We start from the raw sequence: 27,994 nt of genomic DNA on the forward strand, positions 1-27,994 counted from the left end.
ATCTGCCTGCAGTGCAGGAGACCTGGGTCTGATCTCTGCGTTGGGAAGCCCCCCTGGAGAAGGGAGGGTGTTCTGGCTTCGAGGACCCCATGGGCTGTCACGGCTAACGGGGCGGGGGGGGCCAAGCCAGTCAGGCTGGCGGGGAGCTGGCTTGAGGGCCAGGACACAGCTGGCAGGCCTCCAATCTGCGGAGTCCTGGGCCATCCGGGGGTGTCAGGAGGAGCGGGGCGGGAAGGGGGCTGGAGGAGCCCCTCAGGCAGCGTGGAGCCCAGCAGGCGTGTTGCTTTTGGGGTGCAGGTGGATCTGGGGGGCCTTGGGCTGGGGCTCTCCAGGAGTCCAATGGGGGCGGGCGCATCGGTGTGGGGGCAGAGCCTCGCTGCAGGGCGGGGCACTGGGCAGCCCCGGGCACTGAGGGGTGCTGCTCCTCGCTGTGCACACCTGGCCCTGGGCTGGGCAGGCCCACAGGTGCCCAGGCCGGGAAGCAGGGTTCGCTCGATTCGGTCACTTCCTGGGCTTTCCTTGGGGGCGGAGGGGGAGTCTCCTCTCTCTGGTTTGGGAGCCTTCTGCCTCCGCCATTGTTTCCTCTTCGGCATGTGATGCAGTGATTCCCACGTGAATCCTGAAAGTCCCTCCACTGAAGAATTGATGCCTTTGAAGTGTGGTGTTTGAGAAAACTCTTGAGAGTCCCTTGAATTGCAAGGGGCTCAAACCAATCAATCCTAAAGGAAATCAACCCTGAATAATCGTTGGAAGGACTGATGCTGTTTTGGCCACCTGATGTGAAGAGCTGACTCATTGGAAAAGGCCCGCATGCTGGGGAAGATTGAGGGCAGGAGGGGAAGAAGAAAACAGACGATGAGGTGGTTGGGTGGCATCGACTCAATGGACGTGAATTTGAGCGCTACTCTGGGAAATAGTGAAGGGCAGGGAAGCCTGGAGAGCTGTTGTCCTTGGGGTTGCAGAGAGTCCGGCACGACTGAGCCTGAACCGCCCAGGGTGGGGTCTGGGGACGGGGCTGTCCCAGGGCCTCGAGGGCTCCGGCCCTGGAGGTGGATGGAGGTCGCACCCATCTGGGCCGGGCCGGCCCCTCCATCTGCACTGCAGCGCAGGCCTGGAGATCACACCTCTGGGTGTTCCCCCCACCCCCCATCGCCCCCCACCCCGCCCCTAGAGTCCGCAGCCTGGCCCTGGGAGGCGGGAGGGAGCCCCCGCCACGCCCCCCAGGCCCTCCACCAGTCTGCGGTGTGCTGCCTGGGAGGCCACCCTCCCCTGGGACGCATGGGGGGGCGGCGCGGGGTCACTCAGCCCGAAGCTAGTGGCCCAGGTCTCTCTGGCCCGAAGGCCGCGGCCCCAGGTCTCTCCGGCTCCGCTGCTCTGAATGCGTGGCACGTGCCCGTACGAGACCAGGACGGCTCCGGGGCGGCAGTGGAGCATGCGGCGACGGGGACACAGGTGGCTTGAGCTCTGGAGGGATGAGGGCTCGCCGTCCTGCGTCCCCTCGTCGGCCCTGCTGAGGGTCCTGCAGGAGGGGGACGTGATCCAGGGGCGGGCCTGGCCCCCAGGGCCCCCTTCCGTCCAGGGTGCTGATGGGTGAGCAGGGTGCCTCCAACTGAGGCCGCCGCCGCGCAGTCACTGGGCTCTGGCCTGTTCAGCTGGATGGTCTCCTGGACTCTGCACTGCAGCCTCCTTGTCCTCCGAGGCAGGCCTCCAGCTACCCCCTCCCCTGGGCCTACAGGAACGGGGCTTGGATTCAGCTGCCCACCCCTCCCTGCAAGCCCGAGCTGCTTGACCGGGGCTGCCAGGCCCCCTGGACATGAGCACAGGAGGAGGGGCCCGACCCAGGACCAAAGGAAGACCCCCGAGTGAGCAGACAGGGTCCCTGGGGCCCTCCTGGCACACAAGCCTTACTCAGGTTTAAGTGATGGCGGTGGGAGGGGCCCGCCAGTGGGACCCTCACAGGCCAAGCCTTACCCAGGTGTAAGTGATGGGGGTGGGAGGGGCGGGGGGCGGGGAATGTGCTTCCTCGTGGCATCTCATTGGCCCGCTTTGCTGGAAAGGATTTCTTGAGTCTGAAGCCCACCCCAGGGGGCCCACTCTGTGGTTGGCCGAATCGGTCCTTGCTGGACGCAGGTCACTGGCTGAGGAGCCCAGGCCTGGCCTGCATGGAGCGCGGGCAGCTCGGGCCCTCGAGGGGCGCAGGGAGCCCTGAGCCTGCCTCTGGTGGCGCGGCCCGTGGAGGGGCCCCGGCCTGGCCCCAGTGGCCTGTGGAGGGCAGAGGAGGCCTCGCGTGGGGGACGGCAGAGTGACGGGGGGGGTCACTCACAGAGCAGGGACCACTGGGGCCTCTCGGGGAGCTCACCCCGTGAAGGTCACGCAGCAAGGGAGTGACCACTGGACCGAGCAGGGTGTGGGCCCCTCAGCCAGACGTCACTTTCTTTTCGGCCACAGAGACCCTGATGGGAGCCTCGGGCGAGCTAACCCCAGGGCGGGGCGACGGGGGCTCCCGCCCCACAGAGGCCTGGGGACGCACGGCTGCCCCGCCGCCCCCTCGCCCCACGTGGGACCAAGGCCCCTGCGCTCACCCAGGGCCCCCTGGTGCTGCTGTGCAGCCCGCGCCCCCGTGGTTGCCTCCCGCAGCAGAGTCGGGGAGAAGTGGGATCTGCTTTCAGGCCGTGTGAACTGTTTTTACCTGGGAGCACGAGGGGCTGGGGGCTCCAGGCAGCAGCAGCAGGAGAAGGGGGGCATGGTCCTCACAGCCCCAGGCCCTTCTCTGGGCATCTCGGGGAGTCACGGCCCCTCTTTCTAACACTCCCCACCCTCCAGACAGCCCCGCAGACAGACCCCTGTGCTGAGGGCCGTGACGAGAGACCAGGAAGAGGAGCGGGCTGGCCCCCGGTGGGCATGGGCGGGCAGGAGGCCAGGGAGTGGTCGGCCGGCAGGAGGTGACTGCGGGCTGGGGGCAGGGAGCAGGCTGGGGGCGTCTGCAGGACAGCGTGTCCGCAGGGTGCACTGAGTCAGGGGGACCAACTCACAGGGCCCGGGGTCCGCGGGGCAGATTGCAACTGTGCTCTGAGCCCAGATCCTGGGCCGGCCCCACAGGGAGGCGGGCCCTTGGGGTTTCCCGGGGTCACCAAAGGCCCGCCCATCCCTGGAGCGTGAGGAGCAGCCCCTGCAGGTGGGGAAGGGTGCATCTCAGCACCGACTGGACCGGGCACCGCCTGTCCCAGAGCCCCAGGCGGGGGCGGGGCCCAAGGAGAGAGCAGGCCGCCCTGGGCCGGGCCAGCACCTCCAGCTCCCCTCAGAGCCCACATGGCTGGATGGGACCCTGGGGTGGAAGTGCTCGGGGTCTGCCACGCCGAGCGAGGCGCTCTGGCCCAGCTCCAAGCAGCACCAGCGATGATCCCGTCTGGTTGGCTCCTGCTTTCCACGTGTCGAAGCAACGACGAAACCCAGCAGGAAAATGGCCACATGGCTGGTGCCGGTGCCAGAGGCTGAATTACCCACCGTGTTGAATTATTCAGGTTGCATTTGAAGTTCCTGGTGAGCCAGTGTGTCCTTCCCGCGGGGCCTGTAGGCCCCTGGCCAGACCCCTCGCCAGGACCGAAGAAGGACTTGAAGTGATCCTGGCCCTCCCAGACAGAGGGGACCAGCAGGGGCCAGGCCTCCCCAGGGGCGTGACGGGCGCCCGGAAAGGGCTTCCAGGAGGCAGGCTGGGGGTGCTGGAGCCAGGGGGCCGCCTTTGCCCCTGCCATCTGGAATGACCCCTTGGGCGCTGCAGGGGGCATCTCAAACCAACACCGGTGGTCTTGGCCTTCAGCGTAGCCCTACTGTGGGTCAGGGGTTCCAAGCCTTCAGGGTTTCAAGAGCCCACATAGGCCTGAGCTCAGGGCTTTGCCCCGTCCTGTGGGCAAGCCCCAAAGCTGACGCCTTTGGGGAACCCTCGCCCCTCCCTGCCCCCTGTGCCTGGCCCGGCCTACCCTTCGCCCACCTTCTAGCTTTGACTGTGGCCATCAGCCCCTGACGCGCACCGGCGCCCCGGGCCCAGCCCTTGCTGTCGTGGACGTTTCCACTTCGCTCCAGACTCTCGGGCCGGCTGCAGGCGTGGGGACTGGTCACTGGCGCCCGGGTCCTCTTCCGGAGTGCCCACCTGGGGTGTGGCCCCAAGGCCAGGCAGAGGCCGCGAGCTGCATCACCTCCTGGTCACGGGGGATTGCCCCCCGCCTGCCCGGAGCTGACCCCCGCCCTCCAGGCCTCCTCGGGTGCTGGGCGCCTTGAGCTGGGACTGTCACCAACCTTGTCTATTCCCCATGGAAGGGTCTGAGTCCCCCTCACCCAGCCCAGGGCCCGGATGGACAGATGTGAGAACCGAGTAGGCAGCTATGAGTTTGTGGTGGGTCTAAGGGGGTAACAACACAGAGGTAGGTGATGACCTCACGTGTGACCTCTGAATGGACCCCCAAAGGGTGGGGGGCAGAGAAAGAGGCTAAGGGACGGAGGGTCAGGCAGCGAGGTCAGCAGAGGGCCTATGTCCTCGGTCCCCGACATGGGCCAGGCCTGGATCATGGGGTCGGTGGGGTCACGGTCTGTGGGCTGGGCATGGGTCCCGACGCCCTCTCTCCTGGTGCTCAGCAGGCCCACACCAGCCTGGCTGCCCCTAGGTCAACCGGGTGTCTCTGTGGCTTATAAGCTCTGGGGTCGTCAGTCACAGCGCTGCTGCGGACTCAGCTGTGGGTCATCCCCGGGTCCATGGCGGCAGGGCTGGGGGCTGAGGCTCCAGCAGGGGAAGGGGCTTCTCCGTGCTGGACACACACGTCTCCCTCCCACGTCCACACCCAGGGCCTGAGGACACCGGGGGCCAGGCTGCACAGACCCTGAGGGCTAAGGCTGGGCCCACGAGACCCTCAACACCTGGAAACTGGTGACCACCCCCTCCCCAGAGCACCTGTCCCAGACCTGCAGAGGCGTGAAGGGCAGGGCCAGAGGTGAAACGGACGAGGACACCTCGTTCCCGGTGGTCGGCCAGGGTGGGCAAGCACAAGGGGCTCCCTGCAGGCCCAGTGTGAGCCCTGTGTGTCCCCAGGCTCGCCCTTCCGAGCAGCCCCACTGGACCCACCTTGCCCAGATCCGGGTGATGAGATACCAGCAGGAAGAGTGGGCAGCTCTGGGCCGGCTCCCACAGCCCTGGCATCCAAGGAGGCTGCAGCTTTGTGTGTCCTGGGGCGTGGGCCTCCCCCAGGGCCACCAGGGTGCTCGCTGGGCAAAGTAGCTGCAGAGTGGGGGTGCCCCTGCCCACTCCCAGGAAGCGGTGCTGGCCTTCTCCACCCTGTCCCCATCCTCACCCCTGCCTGCTGGGGGCCCCTGGGGGGAGTGAAAGTTAACGCAGCAGTCAGCAGGGGTGTCCGCCACCGACCAGCGACCAGTGGCGACCAGGCCCCTGCAGAGCCGCGGGCCACCACCTGACCCCGAGTGCTGAGGCCGGGCGCCGACCTTGCAGCGACCCTGCTCTCCCCACAGCCTGGCTTCCGCTGCAGAGGCGATCCCGGAGGCGCGGCGGCGCGGGCAGGAGCCCAGCGGCCTTTCCGCAGTGACCTTCTCTCGTCCCCGCCCTGCGTGGGGCCGCCGGCCGAGGGCCCGGGGTTGCTCCGTCTCTGTCCCGCCAAAAGGAAACGGCATGGCTCGCTCTTTGCGACCCTGTTACCAGACAAATAGGTCCGAGTCGGTCTGCGGGCTGCCCTCCGCCAACGGTTGGATGGGGTTTCTGGGGTCTGGGGGCTCCCTTTTCCCGCCCAGCAGCGGGGGTCGAGACCGGAACAGCGCTCAGGGGCACTCGGCCCGGTGGGGACCGCGGTCACCCGCTGCGCTGAGAAGCGCTTTCCGTGCCCCCTTGGAGAGTGGGACGCCGGGCGGGGCTGCGACCCCGGGCCTCCCCCGACCCCCGCTGCGAGCCGCGAGCCCGGATGAGAAAAGGCCTTGCCCACCCGGCTGCGGAGCGCCTGGCGACCCGCCCGCGCGCCAGGCGCTCCGCACGGGCGGAAGCGGATGAGAGCGCGGGTCCCTGGCTCGGGCTGGGTGGGGGGCGGCCCCCGCCCGGGGCCCACGCAGACGGGATCGGACGGAGGCGGCTGCGGGCAGCGTCTGCGGCTCTGCCCTAAGCGGGGGGCCGGGGTGGGGCGCCGGGCTGCGAGCTCGCTCCCAGGGACGCCCCCCAGCCCGGCCCGGCCCAGGGGCAGGCTTGGGGGGGCGCGGCCCCGCTCCCCCCAGCTCCCCCCCGGGCGCCCGCCCGGCCGCCGCGGCCCCGCCCTCGTCGTCACGCTAGGACGCGGGCGGGGGGCGGGGAGCGCCTCCGTGTGACGCGCCCTCCTCGCCGTGCCCTTCAGCTGTCGCCGCAGTTCCCGGGGCGCCACATGGACCCGGCCGGCCCGAGCGCACTCTGCCGCTGACCGCCCGCGCCCCCGCCCGCCCGCGCCCCGGCCGCGGCCCAGGAAGGTAACCGGCCCCCTCCGCGACACCGATGCCCCCTCCCCTGCCCGGGCTGAGCGCGCTCTCGCTCCCGATGCCCCCTCCCCGGCCCCGCTGGGCGCGCACTCGCCCCCGATGCCCTCTCCTCGCCCGCGATGCCCCCTCCCGGGCCCCGCCGGGCGCTGTCCGCCGGCGCGGTGCTGAAGCGGCCCCGCGGTCCCGGCCAGCGCCCTCCCTCTTTCTTGCTGCTTCTCCGAGTCTCCTGCCCCTCGCGTCCCCCCTTCCCCTGCTTCGTCCTCTGTCTCTTTCTCTCTCCTGGCGCGCTCCCGCCTGAGGGCCGCTTGGCAGAGCCGGGCAACTAGCCTGCCCTCAAAGCCGAGGGGTGCGGCAGTGGGAGGCTTGGGGGAGCTCCAGCAGCGCCCTGGCCGCTCTGTGGCCTTGAGACTCCCTCCCCTGGGAGCCGGGGAGAAGTTTGGAAGAAGATCTGCTTTGCGGCAAAGGTGCCCCTGCGCGCCAGTGCCTTGCGGGCAGGCGAGGGCATTCCTTCCCCAACCTGCACAAACACAGGTCTCCTTCATCTGGGAAGAAAACAATTTACACCCATAAAACAGAGGATCTCCAGGGACCCAGGTTTCTCTGCCAGGAGAGACTTCACAGGAGGTGGGGGGGGGGGCACTTCAGTTACTGATTTTACAAGAAGCCCCTCCCCACTAGACCTGCAGCTGACCTGCCCTGGAGAGGCCCACCGGCACACACAGGGCTGCAGCGGTCACTCCCCGTTCCATTTGTTCCCTGAAGGCTGGATTCCCCGCCCCCCCCCCCCCCCCCGCCCCCGTCTCTGGGCGAGTGGCAGTGACTGCCGGCCTCTCCCCGGGTGGAACCTGGTCTCCCAAGTTTCATCAGACCCAAGGCGCTCCCCCCAGGTGCCACCCGCACTAACCTTTCCAGTCCTTAGATAGATCCCTGCCCCTGTGGGCCAGGGCTCCAGCAAGTAGTCACTAAGCCAGTCACCTCCAAACGCCCCTGGGGCTGCCCTCGCTTCACCCAGGCCGCCTCCTTCGAGCTTCACCCTCCCCTTCCCTGCAGTAGCCACCTTCACAGACCCCAGGAGCTTGATGAGACCACGTCACAGGGACCCTCCCAGACCCTCCCAGGCGCCTGTCCCATGCTGAGGTCCGGCCCCCAGGTGTGCAGGGACCGTGAATGATGCTGTCTCAGACCCCAGATCCGCATCTCGGGGAAGGTGATCGGGAGTGCGGAACGTGTCCTCCCCAGCCCCGTCGGGTGACCTGTGACCACGTCCTCCCCCAGGCAGAGGACTCCTGGCCACACTCGCATGTGAGCTCGACCCTCCGAGGAGCTGCTGAGGACGCAGAACCGTCGGCATGGAGTTCGTGATGAAACAGGCCCTGGGAGGTAGGGCGAGGGGACCCCTGCATCCTGCGCAGCCGCTGTCGCACAGGGTCGCCCTCAGACCGCCGCACAGCCCGCAAGCACAGCTGCAGGCTCCTCTGGACCACAGGCAGCACCCCGAGTCACCGTGGTGGGCTTTGGGGTGGGGAAGGGTGCATGCCACGTGCTGCGGTCGGGTGGAGCCCACCCAAGGGGCACTGGGGGAGTCTCACTGGTCAGATCTGGGGGCCCCACGGGGACTTTGCCTCTGGTGAGCAGGGGTGCAGGGGGCCACAGGCTGGCCGCGGCAGCCAGGGAAGGGGTAAGGGATGGGGCTGGGCCTGGGGCAGCCAGCAAGGGCTTCAGGGCGCCACCAGGGAAGGGCCAGGAGCATGCACAGGGCCCAGGGCCGGCTGGGCACAGGGGGTCAGGGCTGGCTGGGCACAGGGGGCCGGGGCCGGTTGGGCACAGGGGTTCAGGGCCAGCTGGGCACAGGGGTCAGGACTGGCTGGGCACAGGGGGTCAGGGCTGGCTGGGCACAGGGGGTCAGGGCCAGCTGGGCACGGGGGTCAGGACTGGCTGGGCTTAGGGTCAGGGGCAGCTGGGCATAGGGAGTCAGGGTCGGCTGGGCACAGGGGGCCAGGGCTGGTTGGGCACAGGGGGTCAGGACCGGCTGGGCACAGGGGGTCAGGGCCAGCTGGGCATAGGGTCAGGGCCAAATGGGCACAGGGGTCAGGGTCAGCTGGGCACAGGGGTCATCGTCAGCTTGGCTTAGGGAGTCAGGGCTGGCTGGGCACAGGTGTCAGGGTCAGCTGGGCACAGGGGTCAGGGGTCAGGGTCAGCTGGGCACAGGGGTCAGGGGGTCAGGGCCAGCTGGGCACAGGGGTCAGGACCAGCTAGGCACAGGGGTCAGGGTCAGCTGGGCACAGGGGGCCAGGGCCGGCTGGACACAAGGGTTCAGGGTCGGCTTGGCATAGGGAGTAAGGGCTGGCTGGGCACAGGGGGCCAGGGCTGGCTGGGCACAGGGGACCAGGGCTGGCTGGGCGCAGGGGTTCAGGGTCGGCTTGGCATAGGGAGTCAGGGCTGGCTGGGCACAGGTGGCCAGGGCTGGCTGGGCACAGGGTTCAGGGCCAGCTTGGCGCAAGGATAAGGGAAAAGGCCCTGAATAGCTCATGGGCACCCACAGCCGCAGTGCTCTCCCGTGTGTGTGTTGGGGGAGGGAGCCCCCGCTGACTGTTTTGAAAGGAGCCCTGTGGCTTGGCTCAAGGCTGCCACCACAGCCAGGAGAGGCAGGTGGCACCTCACAGTGAGCTGAGCCCCTGGCCCAGGAGGTGGGCAGGGCTGTGGACTTCAGTCCACACTGACAAAGATGTGTCCTGACACAGCGGTCTGGTCAGCCCGGCCCCGGGGCCAGCCCTGTGCACCCAGCTCCCCGGTGGATGCCAGCCGCGAGAGCCCTCATGACGGGCGCCGGCCGACTCTGTGGTCCGAGGCGTCTTCCTGTGCGTCAGCCCCACCGTGGGCCACGGTGGCCTCCGTGGGCCCCACCCTGACCTGATGCCTTTCGCAGCCGGGTGTGGGTCATGTGCTGCAGGGCAAGCCCACCTCTTGGCAGGGGTGACAGGCCTCTTTTCACCAGAGGCAGGGTGCCGCGGGGCTTGGCACTAGGAGCTAGGGGCAGGATGGAGGCCCTAGGGCCCCCGTGCCCTGGACCGGGGCCCCACAGTGGGCCACGTCTCCCCCGGACTCAAGAGGAAAGCTGTCTGGGTGTGGCCCGGGGCCACATTTCCAGGCTCTGCGGTCATGGATGGGCTGCAGGTTGAGTCTAATTATAACGATTACGTCACGGGACGTGATCCAGGCGCAGGCGGCTCTCTGCTCCCCCCAGCCAGCCCCTGGCTGCTACAGATAATTAATTAGGCGGCTAATTCAGGCCCTGAGGTGGGCTTGGAAGAAAACCGAAATATTTGATTGGCTGTCTGCATGGCTGAAATTAGCTGGGTAATTGCCAGCCTGGATTGTCTTTGTTCCGTGGCCGCCCGAAGTTCCTCCTGCCGCAGTGACAGGGCGGGCTCACCCCCAACGAGGGGCCGGGGAGCTGGGGGGCGCCCCAGCCTGGCGTTACCCCGCCCCCAGCCCATTTGCGCCCCAGGGCTGCTCCGGGAGAGACCTTGTCTTCCATTTCCTATGTCTTCCCTCCCCTGGCGGGCGGCATCCTGTTCTCTCAGGGTGAGTGTGGGTGAGAGGCAGACAGACAGGAAAGACAGAGCACGTGCCTGGGCCGAGGTGGAGCCTTGGGAAAGCAGGGCTGGGGACAGACTGCTGAGGCCCCGAGGGCAGGTGCTGGAGGGCAGGCAGGGGCGGAGCAAGGGGGTCAGAGGCTCAGAGCGGAGACAGGGTGGCTGAGACGGAGCCTGGGAGACCCGAGGAACCAGGGCAGGAAGTGCAAGAGCAGGCCAGGCAGACAGAGGGACAGACAGAGCCAGACAGGGAGAGACTGAGAGACAGACGGACGTAGACAGAGACAGACAGACGTAGAGAGACAGACAGACACAGAGAGAGAGAGACAGACAGGGAGAGACAGAGAGAGACTGACATAGACAGGGAGAGAGGCACAGACAGACACTGATAGAGACGGAGTCAGGCAGGGAGACAGGCAGGCGTGGGTGGACGGCCAGAGAGGCAGAGAGGCCCGCAGACACAGGGGCAATTAGAAAGAGATTGAGAAATTGAGTCGGGGCCAAAGCAGAGGCCTGTGCACACGCGCGCCCTCAGAGAAGGGCTCACAGCCTGGAGGGAGCCCTCGGCGGGCCTTGCTCGCAGCGCTGGGGACAAGACTCGGTGCAGCCTAATTAAGTCAGGCCGTCTGCCTGGCCGTGCTGCAGTCAAGCTCTTTGTTGGGCAGAGGTTTCTGGGTAACTGTCTGGCAGGGCCAGCAGCGGCAGGACTCAGGAGTCCAGCTTCAGACAGACAGGCAGACAGACGGGGCGCCCCCAGTGCCCTGGACATATGGCTGTGCCTGCCCGGCCTTGTCCACTCTGGGGCTCTTGGGAGGAGCCAGCCCGGGACCTGCTGGGCCGCAGACAGGTGCATGCCTTCCACACTTCTGCCTCCTGTCCTGCCCCACCAGCCTGCCCCACCTGTCTGCCCCCACCAGCCTGTCCCCACCTGCCCGGCCCCCACCTGTCTGGCCCCACCCATCTCCCCCGATGCATGCCCCACCCTCCAGCCCTCCTGAGCACTGTGCTTAGGGGAGAACCGACGTGTCTGGGGTGCACACGCCTCTCACTCCCTCAGTTGTCTGGTCTTGACCCCACCGGCAGCCTCTGCCCTGTCCATCCTGCTCACCTGCACATCCTGGGCACCTCTGCGAGGTACGGCAGGGCCTGCTTAGGGAGGGCCAGTTCATACTTGGCAGGCCCTGAAACCCCAGGCGAGCCCAGGCGCCCCCCCATGACTCTGTGGATGCCCACCCTGTGCCTGGCATGGGCCTCTGTGGATGCCTGCCCTCCCTGTGCCCACCCTATGCCCATCCCGTAGCTCTGTGGATGCCCGCCCTGTGCCTGCCCTGTGCCCGGCATTGGCCTGTCTGGATGCCTGCCCTCCCTGTGCCCACCCTATGCCCATCCCGTAGCTCTGTGGATGCCCACCCTGTGGCCATCCCGTAGCTCTGGATGCCTGCCCTGTGCCTGGCGTGGGCCTCTGGATGCCCGTCCCATGCCCGGCATAGCCTCTGGCTCTGAGCCGTGGTCCCGCAGCCTTGTTGAGGGCGCTCCTCCACCGGGCTGCCTGGTGGACTCCAAGCCCACCTGTCTGGGAACCGCAGGTCACCTGGGAGCTGGGCGCGGGCCTGGGAGCCCCTGTTCAGGGGAGGGGGAACGGGGGAGTCCATGAGGAGTTGTCATGTCGAGTGGGGACGGGGCTGCCCTGGGCAGGCGGGCGGCGAGGGGAGGCCCACAGGGCGGCAGGGGGAGCGTGGAGGCTGCCCACAGGGCCCTCCCGCCCCGCTGGTCCCAGCAGGCCTGTGGCCCTGAACAGCGGCTCCACGCAGCTTCCAGGTTCTGGGTGTTTCTCTGACGGCAGGAGGGCAGCCGTGGGCCGTGGAGGAAGGGATGTGGGCTCCGGGCTCCCCCTGAGGTGGCAGGGTCTGCCCAGTCACTCCTGGGCCCTGGCGTGGACCCTGGAGGCCCCGGCTCCCTGCAGCCTGCGTGAGACCCGGCGGGCCGGGAGCCTCTGCTCTTAGGGCCGGGTTAGAAAACGTGGCCCCTGCCCTCGATGCTGTCAGCATCGCCCTGAGGCCAGGGGCCCGGGGCTGCAGTGGGCACGTGGGGCCGGCTGGGGACCACGCTCTTGGGGCCCAATAGTCGAGGAAGGTGCGAGCTGTTGGCAAACTTGTTCTCACCAGGAGAGCATCCGGGAGAGCGTCACTGGGCCCTCCCGAGATCCCTCAAGACGCCGCCAGACTTCAGTGAGCCAACGCTCCTTCCCCGAGAGAAGAGAACACTGACGGGGTTCGTGTGGCGACTGGGAGCCTGGCTGCGTCTGCCCGGGCCGGGGACTCGGGGTCCTCAAGGGTGTAACTTGAAGAAGCTGATTTCCCCCAGGGCCAGGCGGTGGTGAGCACACCGGAGCCCCGCGGACGTGTCGGAGGAGAGGCGGGCGCCGTCGGGTTGGCGTGCCCGCTGCACGTGCTCTTTGTGCTATGTTGGGGGCACACGGCTGTTTTGCCCCGAGTGACCCTGTCCTCTCCTGCTCGGTGTGGTGTGTTCTGTGTCTGAAATGTGTTCAGTCCTCAGAGCATTGTGGGGCTGGGGAGCGTTTCACGGAGGAGGGGATATGTGAAGGGGGCTCCAAGGAGGAGTGGACAGCCTGGAATGCCGCACGTGCAAAGGCCCAGGGGCTTGGGCGCTGGCACAGGCTTGGAAGGCAGCCCAGAGCCGAAGCCTGAGGGGTCTTCCTCCCCAAGATCAGGCCTGCCCTGGCCACATCCTGGGGCTTGGCTGGTGTGGACGGTGTCCTCTGGTGAGTCGGCCCTGGGCCCGTCCTACAGGCAGGGAGTCTGGGCTGAGAGGCCATCCTCTCTTGAGCGGCAGGAGATCAGGGGGCCTGTGCCCCGTGCATGGAAGGGATGAGGGAATGGACAGCCACTGTCCTGAGGCCTGCACGTCTGCGTGTGTGTGGGCGCCAGGGGCACCGCGGTACTGAGACCTCTGTGGAGGGAGGACCCTAGGAAGGGACTCCCTGGGCAGAGCCTGGGCCCAGGGCTGCCACACCTTGAGGGTGTGGGCTGGGCACTGCTGGCTGGGGCGCCTTGGGGGTCTTGTAGGGCCCAGGCCCCAGATGTGTAGGGGCCACGGGTTCCAGGTCCAGGAGAAGGGGGCAGCCCATCTCAGGGCTCACAGGAGGCAGAGCCCCCCTCTGTGGGCCAGGCGCCCTGGGCAGGGAGCCCCTCAGCCAGCACTCCCCCAGGTGCTTGCCTTGCAGCAGCCGGACCGCGCACCGCACTGCTCCCGGCTCCACACCAAGGATGAGGCCAGGCATCCCCCTCCTGTCCAGACCCAGGGCCTGAGGGCAGGGCTGCTCCCTCAAGCTCCCCTGCTGCCTCCGTCTGTTTGGGGTTCACTCTATCAGGGGCCTCCCACATTCCAGGGGCTGCTCTGCGGGACGCTGGCCAGGGCCGGCCGGGTCCTGTGGCCTCTGGGAGGATGAGCATCACAGGCTGCGCTGGACTGCAGGGGACGGAACAGACTGGGCTGGGGACTCTAGAATTCTGCACTGGGGAGACTACTTCTGACTCAGATTTCAGAGGGCCAGACTGTTTCCGCACGTGATGCGGTGTCGGGAAGTAGCTCCGCTGCGCAGCAGAGCATCAGGGACCTGGCTCCCGCTTTTGCTGTGCTCTGTGCCCCTAGTGGAGTGATCAGCTCGCTTCTCGCAGTCGCAGAGTGGCTGCCGCTGCCCCAGCGTCCCATGCACCATGAGGAGGGGAAGAAGGGGGCAGCACCTTGTTTGCTTGGCAAGGACGTCTGTGAAATCTCGTGGAGGTTTCCGCTGTGCGTCATAGGCAAGAAGGTCTGGGAAGGTGAGGGCCGAGCAAGCCCATCACCAGCCTGGGAACTCTCGACTTCCAGGAGCAGGGCCCCCGGACCACACACTCCCAGAGCGCGGAGGCGCCTCCTTCCCTGGAGAGCTGGGCTCCTCCCCTGCAGGCAGGCAACAAATACTAGCTGATAAAAACCAGTTTTCACTCAGAGTGGGCTCCCAGGTGCCATGTTGGATGGAAGAAGCACTAACTCACCTTGCGGGGCTCGGCAGAGGCACCTCTTACTCCTCATCTCTTAGAGGCTAAAAGGACACTTCAGAGAAGCTGTCTTTCCTCCCGAAGCCCTGGACAGCCCTTCCCTGCGAGAGGCCCTCCTGTCGGTGAAGCCGACACTCAGTCAGAGATGCTTTAGCCCCAACCGGGGAATAAACTGCCCGCAATGCACTTCAGCCCTCAGGTCGCTTAGTTTTCATCTTGTTGGCCGGCGGGCGGTTCCGCTTGAGGTTAAGGCACTTGTGTGAATGGCTCCGCGTGGCGGGCTCTCGTAACCCGTGCTGACGGCCAGCCTGCGGGGCGGGGTCTGCCTCTCTGCGCGCTTTCACCTCTCACAGAGCAGGGACTTGGCAAAACCCTGAGTCAGCGTCATGTCTTGGTAAAGCCCGCTGCGGGCGAGTCTCAGAGTCCTTGGCCTCCTGAACCCAAGCTGGGGTCAGCAGAGGTCAGGGAGGGGCCTCCTGGAAGCTCCAAGCAGCCCCTGTGGGGCTGCGGCCCCACGTTGGGGCAAGCCGGTCCTCCAAGACCCCTGCCACTGGTTGCTGAGAGTTCCGGTCCCTCTGGGGGCGGGCGGGGCCTCTCCAGCCCCTCCTCCGGGACCACTTGTGCTCACGCTCTGCACACGCCCGTTTTCCGGCGTCGCCTCACTTTTCTCCTGCTCTGACGGGGGGTGGGGGGGGCGGGGGCGGCTCCTCTCAGCCCTGCAGCGGTCAGGCAGGACCTCCAGCTGCTCTCAGGGGCACAGCCTGGCAGGGCCAGGGGAGCCCCCATCTCACCCTGTAGGCCCCTTTGGTCCCGTGGACTAGCCCACCAGCTGTGGTGTCTGGGCAGGGCGGACGTCTTCCCTGAGGGCCAGTGGAAGGCTGAGTGTGCTGGGCTGAGCGTTGGGATCTGGGTGCTGCTGCAGACTGAACTCGGGAGGCCGAGGACTCCTGGGGCCGGGCGGCTGGTGGCACGGCCTGGGAGCATCTGCTGGTGTGATGGCTGCCCCTGGCATCCCCGGGGCCGCTGGGGCCCCGTCCCAGGGGAAACGCCAGGCCCGCGTGCTCAGCTCTGCTTCCTGAGCCGGGAGCAGGGCAGGCACCCCGGCCACCGCAGCCTCAGGCCTCTGCCTGTCCTCTGGCCCCCCCTGCCCAGGCTGTGTGGGAAGACTGTGGTCGAGGGGCCTCTGGGGAAAGGAGGTGCCTGGGCTGTGGTAGGAGGGGCAGGGGGAATGGGGACCCCCGACACAGGGAAAGAGCTCTGTCCTTGGGCCCTCGAGGGTCCCTGGGCGGCAGGACCCCGCTACACGGCGCACCCTTCAGAAGGCGGCCTCTGCAGTGGGGCGCCCCCTGCCCCGCCCCGGAGCGGACACAGCGGGCCACCCTGCCCCCAGCAGCAGTGGCTCACCAGCCCCTGTCCCTCCAGCTGTGTCGGGCTGTGTGGAGGGTTGGAAGGAGCCTCTGCTCCACCTCAGGACAGGAGTTGCGGGCTGGGGCGGGCGGGCCCCTCTCCTGGGCCCTGGGCCGCTGCCCCCGCTGCAGACGGGCCCTGGCGAGCACAGGGGGCTGGGGGTCGGCTGTCTGTCCCCGCCTGGGCTCTATCCACGGATGGCCTCATCTCGCCTCTGTCTCGGGGAACCCTCTCCTGAAACCAAGGCCAGGAGTTCCGCCTGGTGCCTGGCACTGCAGGCAGGGACAACGGTGGCCCGCGGCCCCTCCCCGATGGGTGTGGAGCACCTGCCCGGTGCCCCCAGCCAGCCAGAGAGGGAGGCAAGGCCACGGAAGCAAGGGAGCGCTGAGCTCTGCAGGAGATGAAGGCAGGGCAGGCCAGGCCTGACTCAGCTGGTTAAAACTGGGCACAGGGACCTCCCAAGAGACCCTCCATGCAGCCAGTCCCTGGCCAGGCCCTCGGCCAGCTTCAGGAGAGGCCTCAGACCCGGGGCAGAGCACGGCCCTCAGCAGGGTGACAGGCCCCAGGCCCGGGGCAGAGCACGGCCCTCAGCAGGGTGACAGGCCCCAGGCCCAGGGCAGAGCACGGCCCTCAGCAGGGTGACAGGCCCCAGGCTTTGAGTCTTCCCTCCCGAGGACGTGGGCGCCCCGGCTGGGCCGTGACCTCAGGGGGGGTGGTCTCAGCCTGCAGCAGGGCACAGACGAGGACGGGGTGGGCAGCCGCCTCTCCCACCTCTGGGTCGTCCCGGCGGCGTGTGGGATGCTGGGCCCGGGGCAACGGACAGCAGATGGCGGCCTGAGGCGGGTGTGGCTGCTTCCCCCACACGTAGGGCTGGAGGTGCCACCGGGGACGACAGGCCAAGCCCCTCCACGGGGCAGCGGGGTGGGCATCTGCGAGGGGCTTCACTGCATGTCTTGCTTTGTGAGAACGCCCACTGCTTCACGCGTCTCATCGCAGTTAGCGTCTGCTCCGGCCTGTGCGCTCCTCACTTTGACCTGTCTGCATGCGTTCTTCCTATGTCACTTACTTAACCCTAGAGCACGGACTCGATTCTCGTTTAAAAATCTTCTGCAGTGTTTTGGAACCCATGTGCCCTTTGGAAACACCATTCAGGATCTAGTTGTTGCTGTCACGAGCAAAGCTGCATGTCTCCAGATCTGGCCAAGCAAGTTCTGTCTGGCCCCCCCACACACCCACCTTCGGGTCTGTGGTTTTGATCTGGAGGACTGGTATTACAGTCGATGTTTTCTTAATCTATAAAAATATTTTATCTTTGCCTTCAATTTGATAAGAGGTATTTGTCCACATTTATTTTTTAGCATGAAAGTGGACCTTTTTTCCTCGCGTGAAAATTACAGGTGTTCATTGTAGGGAACTGAAATAATACAGAAAAGCAAGAAGAGGTGATACGGAAAACTGAGACGCCACATCGCCTTCAAACTCACCCATTAGAATCACTCATTGCTTCCTTGAAATGATAGTATTTGAAAGTATTTTTTCAAGGAGAAATGAACCCCTTCAGGCCCAGCTCTGATTTCAAAAGGCTGCGCAGCTCTCAATGCTGTTTCGTTTGAACTAGTCTGGGGGCCGCCGGGCTGCCCCCACCGGGGGGAGGAGAGGGAGCCTTCCCTGGCAGCTGCCGCTCGTTGACATCAGCCCCCTGAGCAGTGCAGGTTTCAGAGGGGCCTCCACCTGCCGTGAAGACAGACTGAGGAGAAACTCGTGCTGTGGGTGACGTGCAGACTTGACTCCAGTTTCCGGAACAGTTTGTGAATTGTTGCCCTCCGTCCTCCGGGCAGAAGCGGGAGCTGAAAGCACCCACGAGCATGTCAGCGCTCAGACGGGACAGACCTCCTGCCCCTCCCGACATGTCCCCCGGCGCCCTGCGTCCCGCCGAGTGCCCCGGTGACGCCCTTTCCTCCAGAGCCCGTGGGCAGCCGAGGTACCGCGTCTCGCCTTCCGCGTGTCTGACTGTCCTGCCGTGAACTCGCCTGCGCTCCGGCAGCAGCTCCTGCCCAGCAGTGTTTGTGCACGGGCTCAGCCGTGTCCGACTCTGCGACCCCAGGGACTGTGGCCCGCCAGGCTCCTCTGTGCGTGGACTTGTCCAGGTGAGAATGCTGGAGCGGGCTGCCATTTGCCGCTCCAGGGGGCCTGCCCGACCCGGGGGCCGAACCCTCGTCTTCGCTGTCTTCTGCTCTGGCAGGCGGTTCTTCACCCCGAGCCGCCGCTCACGCGGTAAAGGTCCCAGACAGCTGGCCGCCGCTTTCCTTTCCTCCGGGGCCACTGCCCCAGGACACAGCACCTCCCGCCCCGCTGGCACCGTGCCCTGTGCCCAGGCCTCTCCCCGCCCCCTCCTGCTGGGCCCTGGGGAGCCTCCCGACAGTGGGCGCCAGGCAAGCTGGTCTCCATTCTGCCTTCGTGCACAGCTGCCAGGTGGGCTGGGTGTGAAGCTGCGGATTCTAAAGGACCCCTCCCTGGGTTCCGCAGCCTTGTGTCTGCTGCGGTTCTGAAGCTGCTGGTGGCCCACACGGCCCTCGCTCGCACCTGCTTTTCCGTGACCCGTGTGCTTTTCGCTCTGGAGGCTCTCGGTTTCCTTTTTGACCTGGCACTGTGAAATTTCTCGCCCTCGGGACCTTGCTTCGGTCCCCTTCGACCGCACCCCCGCTGCGGGTGCCCTGGGCAGGGCTCCTCTGCCTCCTTGCTGACCCCCCACTGTCCCCACCTGCGCTTCTGTCCCCCTGTCCTGAGCCGGGAGTCTCAGTCACCTCGCTCTCTCTGCTCCCGCCCTGTTTGCCTCATGGAATTACAGCTTTGCATTTTGCTCCCACTTTAGTGGGTTTGTGGAAGTGGTGTAGACAAGCACGGGTGTTCCATCCAGCCTGTTCAACTATAACTTGGTACCGTCAGCTGTTAGGACGACTGGCTTTCAGACACCTGGGATCAGAGCACCTGGATGGGATGTGACACGCAGGGTGGCTGGAGCGAGTGTGCTGGGAAGACCAGTGCAGGCAGGCCTCGGAGGCGGTGTGGGGCCGGTTCCAGACCCCCGCAGCAAAGGCAGCGCCGCAGCAGAGTGGCTGTGAGCGTTTTCCGGGCTCCCAGCGCACGCAGAGGCTCGTTCACACTGCGATGCGGTCTCCTGAGTGTGCAGCAGTGTTTTGTCTAAAAAAGACAGTGTTTATATCTGGGTTAAAAGCTGTACGGTAGAAAATCATCGCCGCCTTCAGGGACGCAGTCTTTTTACTGGTGGAGGGGCTGAGAGGTGAGAATCACCAGATGTGGTGCGAGACGGGAAGGGGGTAAACGCTGCCGGCAACACGGCGCTGACAGGGTTAGGGTTAGGGTGTCGGGTCAGGGTGTCGGGTTAGGGTGTTGGGTTAGAGTTAGGGTGTCGGGTTAGGGTTAGGGTTAGGGTTAGGGTTAGGGTGTCAGGTTAGGGTTAGGCTCAGTGCAGGGTTGCCACAGGCCCTCAGTTTGAGGGTCACAGGGCCGCGAGGTGCGGCGGTGTGAGGACAAGAGTGTCGCGAGGTCTGGCACGAGCGCCGCGGGTGTGCGGCCGTGATGCTGGGTTGGCTGGTACCGTACGGCCCCTAGGTTGTGAGCTTTCAGAGACGCGGACGTGCGCGCCGTCAGCCTCCGGCGTGTGCGAGGCTGCAGCCTGCCCGCCGCGCCTGTTGCTGATGGCCCTTCAGCAGGACCGTCCCACCCCGCCCCTCTGCATCAGCAGCCCTTCTCGCGAGATGCCAGCCCCCGGGTGGCAGCTGCTGGCCTGCACTACCATCCTTCTCAAGGGACTGCACTGTGAGAGTCACGATGCTTTCTGTGTTGTATGTGTTTGCCTTTATGTATCTGTGTGACTAATGTTATAACCCTATTATACGGTGCTATTGGAGAAGGAAATGCACCCACTCCAGTGTTCTCGCTTGGAGAATCCCATGGACAGAGGAGCCTGGGGGTTACAGTCCACGGGGTCGCAAGGAGTCGGACACGACTGAGTGACTAAAGACCAGCAACAATACGGGGCTGTATACCAACTGTGCTAGCTGGGCACCTAGGCTAACCCTGCAGGCTCATGGACGTGCCCTGGAGAATTGTGCTAGCTGGGCCCCTAGGCTAACCCTGCAGGCTCATGGGCTCGCCCTGGAGAATTGTGCTAGCTGGGCCCCTAGGCTAACCCTGCAGGCTCATGGGCTTGCCCTGGAGAATTGTGCTAGCTGGGCGCCCAGGCTAACCCTGCAGGCTCATGGACGGGCCCTGGAGAATTGTGCTAGCTGGGCCCCTAGGCTAACCCTGCAGGCTCATGGGCTCGCCCTGGAGAATTATGCTAGCTGGGCCCCTAGGCTAACCCTGCAGGCTCATGGACGTGCCCTGGAGAATTGTGCTAGCTGGGCGCCCAGGCTAACCCTGCAGGCTCATGGACGTGCCCTGGAGAATTGTGCTAGCTGGGCCCCTAGGCTAACCCTGCAGGCTCATGGGCTCGCCCTGGAGAATTGTGCTAGCTGGGCCCCTAGGCTAACCCTGCAGGCTCATGGACGTGCCCTGGAGAATTGTGCTAGCTGGGCGCCCAGGCTAACCCTGCAGGCTCATGGACGGGCCCTGGAGAATTGTGCTAGCTGGGCCCCTAGGCTAACCCTGCAGGCTCATGGGCTCGCCCTGGAGAATTGTGCTAGCTGGGCCCCTAGGCTAACCCTGCAGGCTCATGGGCTCACCCTGGAGAATTGTGCTAGCTGGGCGCCCAGGCTAACCCTGCAGGCTCATGGACGGGCCCTGGAGAATTGTGCTAGCTGGGCCCCTAGGCTAACCCTGCAGGCTCATGGGCTCGCCCTGGAGAATTGTGCTAGCTGGGCCCCTAGGCTAACCCTGCAGGCTCATGGACGTGCCCTGGAGAATTGTGCTAGCTGGGCGCCCAGGCTAACCCTGCAGGCTCATGGACGGGCCCTGGAGAATTGTGCTAGCTGGGCCCCTAGGCTAACCCTGCAGGCTCATGGGCTTGCCCTGGAGAATTGTGCTAGCTGGGCGCCCAGGCTAACCCTGCAGGCTCATGGACGGGCCCTGGAGAATTGTGCTAGCTGGGCCCCTAGGCTAACCCTGCAGGCTCATGGGCTCGCCCTGGAGAATTGTGCTAGCTGGGCGCCCAGGCTAACCCTGCAGGCTCATGGACGGGCCCTGGAGAATTGTGCTAGCTGGGCCCCTAGGCTAACCCTGCAGGCTCATGGGCTTGCCCTAGAGAATTGTGCTAGCTGGGCCCCTAGGCTAACCCTGCAGACCCATGGACCCGCCCGGGAGAATTGTGCTAGCTGGGCCCCTAGGCTAACCCTGCAGGCTCATGGACGGGCCCGGGAGAATTGTGCTAGCTGGGCGCCCAGGCTAACCCTGCAGACCCATGGACCCGCCCGGGAGAATTGTGCTAGCTGGGCGCCCAGGCTAACCCTGCAGGCCCATGGACGGGCCCTTGGAACAGAACTCGTCCGTGTGTAGGGGCGTGTACGAGCTCACCACCACTGACTTAACCAGCGCCGTCTCACACCCGGGCTCTCCACTCTAATAAACAGCGTTGCGGGCGCCCCTACACCGCCAGTTAGGGATGTCACCCCGTCATCCGGTATGTTGTCTGTTCACTGAGTGGGTCCCGTGAGCTGGACACAGACAGACGGTCTCTGTCTGATGAAGTGTGGGTTCCAGTGTCAGAAACAGACAGACAGAATCCAGTAAACAGACTAAGCGTGCGGCTGCGAGAGGAGCCATGCGGAGCGAAGCCGCTCGGGGCTCTGTCTTCCAGGCTGCTGGGGCGCTGGCGGCAGTGCTGAGGCTGCAGAGCCAGCCTTCAGGAAACCACGCAATCCCTGTTGTCAGGAACGCAGCACGAAGGGTGTGCGGGGCTGGTCTGTCAAATCTCCAAACTGCCCTCTATGCAGATCCGGCAAGTCTGCGCCCCAGCCGGGCACGCTTCCCAGCGTGGGTGGTTCCAGGGCTAAAGCTGGTCTCACTTCTAATGACATTTTGGAGTCTTAGTGTGATTTAACACTCTTTGTCCACTCAGCCACACTTTTGAATAGCCAGTGCTTGCCGCCATTTGTGGCTTACTCACTTTAGGAGTACTTTCTGTTACCGCCCCATCTGCCTCTCCGACGCTCTGCGCGCCCTCCCTGCCCCGGTCTCTGTGGCCGTCTCGCCCGGCTGCAGAGCGGCTCCCTCCTCCTGGGAGCTGCTTGCCAGGCTTTCGCCGGCCTGGGGACTTCTCACAGATGCCGCCCATGGTGAGCCCGCTCACCCTGGTGCTGCCACACGGTCCTGTTTCCCTAAATACACTCATTTTGTTCAGTCTGGGGTCGCATTATTTAGACAAAGCTTGACTCTTTCCTGTCCTGTCTGAACTTTGCTTGGTGGGATCAAAGTAAGGTTTAGTCTGAGGATAATTTCCCCACAACCAGAGCTGAGGTCGTCCACTTCTTACTCTGATGGAAGCTCCGTGATTGGCAGTTCTTTCTGGGGACAATCTCATAAAAGGTGCAGATGTTGGATTTGGTAGAAAATCAAGACCCAACTTTATCACGCCTGCAAGAAACGCGCCTGAAATATAAAGACACAAATAAAGGAGCAGCACAGAGGAAAGAGACAAGTCACGTTACTATCGATCCAAAGAAGCCTGGAGCGGCCACATTAATGTCAGACAGAGTAGATTTCAGAGCAGAGATTAGGACCAAGGGCAAGATGGTGCTTTCCCAGTGAGAAGGAACCAGTTAATCAAGCGGACGTAGCAGTCCTGACCGCTTCTGCTTACGATGAGTCCTGACCATTTCTACTCATAGAAAGTTTCAAGACATGTGAGCAAAAACAGGTGGCGCTTAAAGGTGAAACAGACGACCCACAAATTCTGGTGATGACATCAGAAGGACCTACAAACTGGAGCAAACTGCCAACCGGCACAGCCAACTGACCGTGCAGACACAGGGTGGTTCTCAGTCTCAGACTGTTTCCTGAAGTGGACCTTACTCTCAGCCACAGGAGCAGCCTCAGTAAACGTTAAGAGTCCAGTCCACAGTGGAATAAAGATCAGGATGGAAATTACTGAAATGAGGGGTGGGGATGAAAAGAGTCAGTTAAGAAGATCAATAAAATCAGACTTGTATCCAGAATATATAAAGGACAGTTACCATTTAATAATAAGGTGCTCAACAGTCCAATTAAGAAATGGGCAAGGCTCCCCTGGTGGCTCAGTTGGTAAGAACCTGCCTGCCAGCGCAGGGGACACAGGGCTGACCCCTGGTTCACACAGACCCACGAGCAGCAGAGCAGCACAGTCCCTGCCCCACGACTCCCGAGCCTGTTCCCTGGAGCACGTGCTCAGCAAGAGTGCACGCCGCAGCTAGAGCGCACCCCAAGGTTGTCACGACTCCAGAAGAGCCTGCGTAGTGACAAAGACCTAGCACAGCCGTAACTGCCTGTAAATAAATTCAATTATTTAAAAAAGAAAGAGATGCGCCAAAGCCCTCAGCTCCAGGGGGGCCAGCCAGGACAGCAAGGGGACTGTCTCTTCAAGAGCGTGGCCCGGCTGGGGCACGGGGGAATGAGAAGGCGCCCCACCCTCTGGGGTCCTGCTGCCCGAACCCGGCACCCAGCACAATCAAGAGGAGGGCATCAGGCAAATCCTGACTGAGAGATACACAGACTTCCTGAAAAGCGCTCCTCAAAGCTGAGCAGGTCGTCAAGAAAAGGAAAGCTTGAGAAATGGTCGCAGCCCCGTTGTGGATCACAGCCTCGTCCTGGTGAAGGGGCTTGCATAACTCAGTGAAGCCATCAGCCATACCGTGCAGGGCCACCCAAGTCCGACAGCAGTAGCGAAGAGCTCGGACAAAACGTGGTCCGCTGGAGGAGGGTGGCAAAGCACTCCAGTGTTCTTGCCGGGAGAGCCCCCTGAACAGTATGAAAAGGCAGAAAGATAGGACACTGGAAGACAACCCCCCCAGGTCAGAAAGTGTCCAATAAGCTACTGGGGAAGTGCGGAGGGAAATTACTACCAGCTCAAAAAGAATGGAGAGGCCAAAGCAGAAACGACACTTGACGTGGGTGTGTCTGCTGGCGAAAGTAAACTTCAGTGCTGTGAAGAGCAGGATTGCATCAGCTCAGTTCAGTTCCAACGTTCAGTCGTGTCCAACTCTTTGTGACCCATGGACTGCAGCACGCCAGGCCTCCCTGTCCATCACCAACACCCAGAGCTTGCTCAAAGTCATGTCCATTGAGTCAGTGATGCCATCCAGCCATCTCATTTTCTGTCGTCCCTTTCTCCTCCTGCCTTCAATCTTTTCTAGCATCAGGGTCTTTTCTAATGAGTCAACTCTTTGCACCAGGTGGCCAAAATATTGGAGCTTTAGTTTCAGCATCAGTCCTTCCAACGAATATTCAGGACTGATCTCCGTTAGGATGGACTGGTTGGATCTCCTTGCAGTGCAAGGGACTCTCAAGTCTCCTCCAACACCACAGTTCAAAAGTGTCAACTCTTCGGCGCTCAGCTTTCTTTATAGTATAACTCTCATATCCATACATGACTAACAAAAAAACCATAGCTTTGACTAGACGGACCTTTGTCGGCAAAGTAATGTCTCTGCTTTTTAATATGCTGTCTAGGTTTGTCATAGTTTTTCTTCCAAGGAGTAAGTGTCTTTTAATTTCATGGCTGCAGTCACCATCTGCAGTGATTTTGGAGCCCAAAAAATTAAAGTCTGACACTGTTTCCACTGTTTCCCCATCTATTTCCCATGAAGTGATGGGACTGGCTGCCATGATCTTAGTTTTCTGAATGTTGAGTTTCAAGCCAGCTTTTTCACTCTCCTCTTTCACTTTGATCAAGAGGTTCTTTAGTTCCTCTTCACTTTCTGCCATAAAGGTAGTGTCATCCACATATTTGAGGTTACTTATATTTCTCCTGGCAGTCTTGATTCCAGCTTGTGCTTCATCCAGCCCAGCATTTCACATGATATACTCTGCATATAAGTTAAATAAGCAGGGTGACAATATACAGCCTTGATGTACTTTCCCAATTTGGAACCAGTCTATTGTTCCATGTCCAGTTCTAATTGTTGCTTCTTGACCTGCATACAGATTTCTCAGGAGGCAGGTCAGTTGGTCTAGTATTCCCAACTCTTGAAGAATTTTCCACATTTTGTTTTGATCTACACAGTCAAAGGCTTTGGCATAGTCAATAAAGCAGAAATGTTTTTCTGAAACTCTCTTGCTTTTTCTGTGGTCCAGCGGATATTGGCAATTTGATCTCTGGTTCCTCTGCCTTTTTAAAATCCAGCTTGAACATCTGGAAGTTCACGGTTCATGTCCTGTTGAAGCCTGGCTTGGAGAATTTTGAGCATTACTTTGCTAGTGTGTGAGATGAGTGCAATTGTGTGGTAGTTTGAGCATTCTTTGGCATTGCCTTTCTTTGGGATTGGAATGAAAAATGACCTTTTCATTGCTGAGTTTTCCCAATTTGCTGGCATATTGAGTACAGCACTTTCACAGAATCATCTTTCAGGATTTGAAACAGCTCAACTGGAATTCCATCACCTCCACTAGCTTTGTTCATAGTGATGCTTCCTAAGGCCCACTTGACTTCATATTCCAAGATGTCTGGCTTTAGGTGAGTGATCACACCATCATGGTTATCTGGGTCATGAAGATCTTTTTTGTACAGTTCTTCTGTGTATCCTTGCCACCTCTTCTTAATATCTTCTGCTTCGGTTAGGTCCATACCATTTCTGTCCTTTATCGAGCCCTTCTTTGCATGAACTTTTCCCTTGGTATCTCCAATTTTCCTGAAGACATCTCTAGTCTTTCCCATTCTATTGTTTTCCTCTTTTTCTTTGCATTGATCGCTGAGGAAGGCTTTCTTATCTCTTCTTGCTATTCTATGGAGCTCTGCATTCAGATGAGAATAGCTTTCCTTTTCTCCTTGGCTTTTAGCTTCTCTTTCCTCAGCTATTTTTAAGTCCTCCTTAGACAACCATTTTGCCCTTTTGCAGTTGTTTTCTTGGGGATGGTCTTGATCTCTGCCTCCTGCACAATGTCGTGAACCTCCATCCATGTTCTTCAGGCACCCTGTCTACCAGATCTAATCTCTTGAATCTATTTCTCACTTCCACTGTATAATTGTGAGGGATTTGATTTAGGTCACACCTGAGTGGTCTTTTTGCCTCTTCATACTGTCCATGGGGTTCTCAAGGCAGGAATGCTGAAGTGGTTTGCCATTCCCTTCTCCAGGGGCCCACATTTGTCAGAACTCTCCACCGTGACCCGTCTGTCTCTGGTGGCCCCACACGGCACGGCTCGTAGTTTCACTGCATTAGACAAGGCTGTGGCCCGTGTGGTCAGTTGGTTAGTTTTCTGTGATTGTGGTTTTCGTTCTCTCTGCCCTCTGATGGAGAAGGGTAAGAGGCTTGTGGAAGCTTCCTGGTGGAAGAGACTGACTGAAGGGGAAACTGGGTCTTGTTCTGGTGGGCGGGGCCGTGCTCAGTAAATCTTTAGTCCAATTTTCTGTTGATGTGTTGATGAGGGGCTGTGTTCCCTCCCTGTTGTTTGACCTGAGGCCAAACTATGGTCGAGGTGACGAGGATAATGGCAGCCTCCTTCAAATGGTCCCACGCACACATGCTGCACCCAGTGGCCCCGACCCTGCAGCAGGCCCCCGCCGGCCCACAACTCTGCCGGAGACTCCCGGACACTCACAGGCAAGTCTGGGTCAGCCTCTTGTGGGGTCGCTGCTCCTTTCTCCTGGGTCCTGGTGCACACAGGGTTTTGTTTGTGCCCTCCAAGAGTCGGTTTCCCCATCCTGTGTAAGTTCTGGCGGCTCTGTGGTGGAGTTTATGGTGACCTCTTCCAAGAGGGCTTGTGCCATACCCGGGCCTGCTGCACCCAGAGCCCTGCCCCTGCGGCAGGCCACTGCTGACCACGCTCTGCAGGAGACGCTCAGACACTGTTCTGGCTCAGGCTCTGGGTGGGTCTCTGGGTCCTGGTGCCCACAAGGTTTGTTGGAGCCCTCCGAGCATCCCTGGTGGGCATGGAGTTTGACTCTTAACGCGATTCACCCCTCCTACCGTCTTGCTGGGGCTTCTCCTTTGCCCTTGGATGTGAGGTTTCTTTTTGGTGGGATCCGGCATTTCCCTGCCGACAGCTGTCCGGCAGCGAGGGGCAATTGTGGAGTTCTCGCAGGAGAAGGTGGGGGCACAGCCTTCTGCATCCCGTCTGCACACAAGAACTGGAATGTCAGGGCCGTGTGTGTGCACGTTCAGTCGCTCAGTCGTGTCCGGCTCGTTGGGACCCCATGGACTGTGGCCCGCCAGGCTCGCCTCCTCTGTCCATGGGATTCTCCGGGCAGGAACACGAGTGGGTAGCCATTCCCTTCTCCAGGGATCTTCCTGACCAAGGGTTGAACGTGCATCCCCTGCACTGCAGGCGGGTTCTTTACCATGTGAACCACCAGGAAAGCCATCTCAGGTCCATGAGTCAAGATAAACTGGACATGGTCAGGCAGGAGATGACGAGAGTGACGCTGACATTTTAGGAGTCAGTGAACTAAAATGGGTGGGAATAGGCAAATTTAACTCAGGTGACACCCACTCCTGTGAGCAGGAATCCCTTAGAAGAAATGGAGTAGCCCTCATAGTCAACAAGAGTCTGAAATGCAGTACTTGGATGCAGCCTCAGAAATGACAGAATGATCTCAGTTTGTTTCCAAGGCAAACCATTCAGCATCCTAGTGATCCAAGGCTGCGCCCCAACCACTGATGCTGAAGAAGCTGACGCTGAATGGTTCTGTGAAGACCTACACTTTTCCCCCAGTGGACAGAGGAGCCTGACAGGCCACAGTCCAGGGGGTCTCAAAGAGCGACAGGACTGAAGTGACTTAGCATGCGTGCATGCGTGAAGACCTGCACCATCTTCTAAATACTGAAAAAGAGACGTCTTTTTCATCGTACGGGGTTGGAATGCAAAAGCAGAAAGTCCAGCTGCCTGGAATGATAGGCAAGCTTGGCCCGGGAGTATAAAATGGAGCAGGCCAAAGGCTAACAGAGCTCTGTCAAGAGAACATGCTGGTCATGGCAAATACCATTTTCTAACAACCCAAGAGGCGACTCTGCACACGGACATTGCCAGGTGGTCAGTACCGAAGTCGGAATGATGTGCTCTTCATAGCTGAAGATGGAGAAGTTTATATAGTCAACAAAAGCAAGACCTGGAGCTGACTGTGTCTCGGCTCATGAGCTCCTCATTGCAAAATTCAGGCTTAAATGGAAGGAAACAGGGAAACCAGTAGGCCATTCATGTACGACCTAAATCAAACTCCATAGGGTTATACAGTGAAGGTGGAGAATAGATTCCAGGGGTCAGATCGGATGGCCCGAGGAACTG

At 62.2% G+C, this 27,994-nt stretch overlaps 1 protein-coding gene across 1 annotated transcript in view; it reads left to right on the plus strand.

Moving 5' to 3' along the window:
* The first annotated feature begins 6,375 nt into the window (after window positions 1-6,375).
* Window positions 6,376-27,994, plus strand: part of CPLX1 (complexin 1) — a 45,522-nt gene continuing 23,903 nt past the window's right edge. The window contains exons 1-2 of the mRNA XM_027971352.2: window positions 6,376-6,486; window positions 7,771-7,875. Coding sequence (XP_027827153.1) covers window positions 7,845-7,875 — 31 coding nt within the window. The 5' untranslated portion in view covers window positions 6,376-6,486; window positions 7,771-7,844. The remainder of the gene's footprint in view (window positions 6,487-7,770; window positions 7,876-27,994) is intronic.

The sequence above is a fragment of the Ovis aries genome, chromosome 6, assembly GCF_016772045.2.
Source record: "Ovis aries strain OAR_USU_Benz2616 breed Rambouillet chromosome 6, ARS-UI_Ramb_v3.0, whole genome shotgun sequence".
NCBI lineage: Eukaryota > Metazoa > Chordata > Mammalia > Artiodactyla > Bovidae > Ovis > Ovis aries.